Below are 4,701 nucleotides of genomic sequence, written 5' to 3' on the forward strand. Positions count from 1 at the left end.
ATATATATATATATATATATATATATATATATATATATATATATATTCAAATATGTAATTGTCTCCTATGCCAGGGGCTATTTCACTTTCGAGCTACTTGAATGTCAATTACACAGAATTATGTACTGAGGTTGGAACTGAGGTGTTTTGTTTTGTTTTGTTTTTGTTTTTAAGATTACTTTTTGTAAGAGGTGATAAGAAATGACAGCTGTCAAATACATAACATCCGTCTGTACTCCGTGTCTTTTTTATTCCTGGTAAACCAGGTTATCCGTTCAACTCCTATAAATTATTCTAAACAAAGTAAAGCAACTTCCTTGTGTTATCAGCTCTCAAAACAGCTGAGACGCACTTTCAGGAAGCTGATTAAAGATGAAGGCCCGAGCAACTTCTCCCTGAGAAAGCAAAGTGTTACTTTCCTCCTCCCAAAGCCTGAATTCCTAGCTTTCCAAGGGAGACTCCGGACAATGCTGAGCACGAAAGTAACTTTTAACGCCGTGTCCAAATCAACATTCTTCCTTCCCCCCTTCCCCCAAGAGTCGGTGGTGGGTGGCGAAGCGCCGCGGAGCAGCCACATCCCTGCACGCCGCGTCCGCGATGCGCCCCGCACCCTAAGCAGGGGCCCTCGGTGCACCGTGCACCGTCCTCCCCGCCCCGCCCCGCTGCGTCCCGTCCACGCCCGGCCTGCAAAGCCTCTGTAGCTGCACGGCCTCCCGGAAGGCTCACCATCGCAGCCCCTCGACCGAAGAGGAGCAGGTGGGCAGGACTGCGGCTGGGGGAAATCCGTTATCGAGGCTCGGGATCCATTGGCGCCAACAACTTCTCCCGCGAAGTGGCAAAAGCGCAGGCGGCGGCGCGCGGCGATGACGTCGGAGGCGCGCGCTCCCCCTCGGCCCCGCCCCCAGGCGGGAGTTGCGCGCTGGGTGCGGTACGGCCAGAGAGTTGCTGCGTCTGTAGGGCGCGCAGTGCGCGTGCGATCGCGGGCGGGTCGCCCAATCTGGCGTCTGAGGCCGGCTTCCATAAGGCGGGTGCTTAGGTGCTTCCTTCCGCGACAGTGCTGCAAGGGCAGAGCTTGCGGGAGCTTCCAGAGGTTCTTACTCCCTCCCTCGATGGCAGGAAAAGCTGTGGATGCGCACCGCACGTACCAACTGTTCTCGTCAAACTTTAGTCTGATTGTTTTATCTTAGTTTTAAAGTTTGACCTATTGATTTCGGCTCGAACTAAGAGACCCACAGTTAGAAAACTACCATGATAGTAGGCAAATATTTGTTACTTTTTAACATTTATTTATTGGAGATGGAGTGCAGGAGCGGTGGTTAAAGAAAACCTTGCAGGAGTTCTTCTGCCACATGGTCTTTGTTTGCAATTAATGGACTGTTTACATTAAAGGAATTTTGTTTGAAGGTGAGGGTTGTTTAGTTTTGTTTTTTGAGACAGGATCTCATGTGTCTCATCCTGCTCTCAAACTTTCTATGTAGCGGAGGATGATCGTGAACTTCATATTCTTCTACTGTTTCTCAAGTGCTGAAATTTCAGATATATGCCGGCATGCCTAGTTTAAACTCAGAGCTGCTGTGAACGCAACCAACTGAGCAGACCCCAGCCCCAATGGCTCTTTGTTTTAAAACTACCAAGCTACGAAAACTAGCCCCAAGCTGAACGAGAAGACCAAGGCCCTCCCAACACTCAGGGAGGCAGAGGCAGGCAGATCTCTGTGAGTTCGAGGCCAGCCTACCGGTCTACAAAGCGAGTCCAGGACAGCCAAGGCTACACAAAGAAACCATCTCTCAAAAAAAAAAAAAGGAAAAAGAAAAGTAGGAGATAAGCAAGTCCCAGCAGGGAGGGAAGGTGCTTTACTTTGTCAGCTGGGAGCTGGTTTTCTGATGTGACTCAGGTGGACCTGAAACTATAATAATGCCACTGCTTCCACCAGCCCAGTGCTGGAATTACAAGGGTAGTGGGCCACACCTGGCCAGCAAGTTTCCTATCACCAAATAAGCAACGTGGTTGTGGATGAAACATTTGCATATAACTTCAAGAGAAAACATGAGATTATCAAGGAATTTAGTGAGGATAGCAATATCAAACTTTGGCCTTAGGCTTTCAAGTCTTTTTCTAACCCCTTCCTGTTGGGTCTAGTCCTTTTATGGCACTGGGAAAGGCAGTAAAGCCTTCAGGAATGCAAGAGTTTGTTTACTAGGTATCTATTGTAACATGATTCTGGTTTGGTTTTCTGAGACCAGCTTTCTCTATGTAGCCCTGGCTGCCCTGGAACGCCAGAGATTCACCTGCCTCTGCTTCTCCAGTTTGGAGATTAAAGGTGAGTGCCACACCCTGCATCTTTTGTAACTTGTGCCCCATTTGCAGCTTTGCACTGTTCCAGGTTAAAATTCACCACTAACCGTAATAATCCCCAATTTGGAAACAGGCGAACTGTTTGGGGCCCTCTGGAGCCAGTTGTACTGTTCCTGCTCTGCTATGCAATAATAGCTATGTGACCAGAGAAAAGTAATTGTGATTCAGTTTCCTCATTTGTTAAATAGAACTTTCTGACACCCATCAAGTAATAATAGCAGTGTGTGTGTGGTGGTGGTGGTAGTCATTTGAGCTGAGTTCAATTCAGAGTCTCAATATAATCCAAGCCAGCCCTAACTTGAGAGCCTCCTTCCTCAGCCTCCATGCACTAGAATTTCAAGCATGCACCACCACACATGGATAAGAATCGTGTTTTTAAGTCAACAATTATCATTATTATTATTATGGAGTTTGCACATGTGTGGTGGAAAAAACAAAACAAAGAGATCCTTCCTCAAAAACAAAGTGGAAGGAAAGAACCAACTCTTCAAAATTGTCTTCTGACCTCCACACACACTCTATGGCATGTGTGTGCTCACTCTCAAAAATAAATAAATAAAATAAATAAATAAAAATAAAATAGAGTGTTCCAAAAATTGGACTCATCTATACTCCACATTTTTGCTTAGGGAAATAACTAGTTAGGGAAGAACTAGTTATTGGATCCACCAAGAAATCAATACAATCTGTGAACTAAGTCTCTAGAAAGGTATACACAGCAGAGATGTGGTACAGTTTTGTTCATACAATCTTAGAGGACCTAAGCCATTGTATAATATAAACTTATAAATCAATGACTCGGACACATTAAAATTATGAGTCCAGCTGTGGTGGCACACACCTCTAATCCCAGCATTCATGGGTGAGTGTGGTGTGGCATAGTGAGGCCCTGCCATCAACTGCTGAGATGGCTCAGCAGTTAAGAGCTTGCAGAGGACCCAAATGGGTTCCTGTCACCCACAGGCAGCTCACAACTACCTGTAACTCCATTCTCAAGAAATGTATGCCCTCTTCTGACCCCGTCAGTCACTGTATATATGTGCTCCATATACCTCCACACATACTACACATAATTTTAAAATAAATCTTTTTTAAAATAAAATAGAACCCTGACCATAAAGCAAAAGAAAGAAAGAAAGAAAAAAAAAAAAAACTTGTAGCCGGGAATAGTGGCTCACACCTTTAATCCTAGCACTTGAGAAACAGAGGCAAGAGCATTTCTATGAATTCCAGTGCAGCCCAGTCTATTTAGCAAGTTTCAGGATAAACCAGGGCTACATAGAAAGACTGAGTCTCAAAAAAAAGAAAAAGAAAACTTGTATATTTTTGTATCATATTATTTTCATTAATTTTTTTCCCTTTTTGAGGCAGGATATCTATCGTGTATCTCAGATTGACCTCAAACTTTCAATGTAGCTGAGTCTGCTCTTGAACTTCTGATCCTCCTGAGTCCACTTCCTAAGTTCTGAGTCAGATTATAGACCTGCACCACTGCACCCACTTCATGCCATGATGGGATCCAGCCCACGCTGTTCTGGAATAGCAGCAGATGCTCTTAACTGCTGGGCTATCTCTTTAACCCTGCTTGTTGTATATGTGTGTGTGTGTGTGTGTGTGTGTGTGTGTGTGTGTGTGTGTGTGTTTGTTTCCCTAAATATTGAAAACCTAGTGTTGACACATTTAATTCAAAGTATTAAAAATTAGATCTGATTACATAGTACTAAGTGGTTTGGTTTTAATCCTTAAAAGCAATGCTGTGGGGGCCCAGTGTTGCAGGTACACACCTTTAATCCCAGCGTGAAGGAGGCAGAGGGAGGCTGATCTCTGTGAGTTTGAGGCCAGCCTGGTCTACAGAGACAGCCAGGGCTACACAGAGAAACCTGTCTCAAAAAAAAAGGAAGGAAGAGAGAGAAAAGAAAAAAAGAGAGAGAGAAGAAAGGAAGAAAGAAGAAAGGGAGAGAAGGAAGGAAGGGAAAAAAGAAGAAAGAAAGAGAAAAGAAAGGAAGCCTGTGGGGGACCGAGTGGTGGTGGCAGTGCAGGCCTTTAATCCCAGCACTCTGTGAATTCAAGGCCAGCCTGGTCTACACAGTGATTCCAGCACAGCAAGGGCTACAAAGAGAAACCCTGTCTCGAAGGAAGGAAGGAAGGAAGGAAGGAAGGAAGGAAGGAAGGAAGGAAGGAAGGAAGGAAGGAAGGAGAAAGGAAAGAAAGAAAAGGCTGTGGGAAAATTTTATTTTCATGTCTGATTTTTTTTAAAATACTTTATTTATTATGTATACAGTGTTCTGCCTACAGGCCAGAAGAAGGCACCAGATCTTATTATAGATGGTTGTGAGCCACCATGTG

The 4,701-nt window shown here is 44.7% G+C and overlaps 1 protein-coding gene across 5 annotated transcripts in view; it reads right to left on the minus strand.

The window, feature by feature from the left end:
• The window catches only part of Rfc1 (replication factor C subunit 1), a 69,928-nt gene extending 69,060 nt beyond the window's left edge, over positions 1 to 868 (minus strand). For all 5 annotated transcript variants that reach the window (XM_055624082.1, XM_055624085.1, XM_055624084.1 and 2 more), the window contains exon 1: positions 727 to 868. In XM_055624082.1, coding sequence (XP_055480057.1) covers positions 727 to 729 — 3 coding nt within the window. In that variant the 5' untranslated portion in view covers positions 730 to 868. The remainder of the gene's footprint in view (positions 1 to 726) is intronic.
• Positions 869 to 4,701: the final 3,833 nt, after the last annotated feature.

This window comes from Psammomys obesus, unplaced genomic scaffold, assembly GCF_907164565.1.
Source record: "Psammomys obesus unplaced genomic scaffold, mPsaObe1.curated_primary_1811, whole genome shotgun sequence".
Lineage (NCBI taxonomy): Eukaryota > Metazoa > Chordata > Mammalia > Rodentia > Muridae > Psammomys > Psammomys obesus.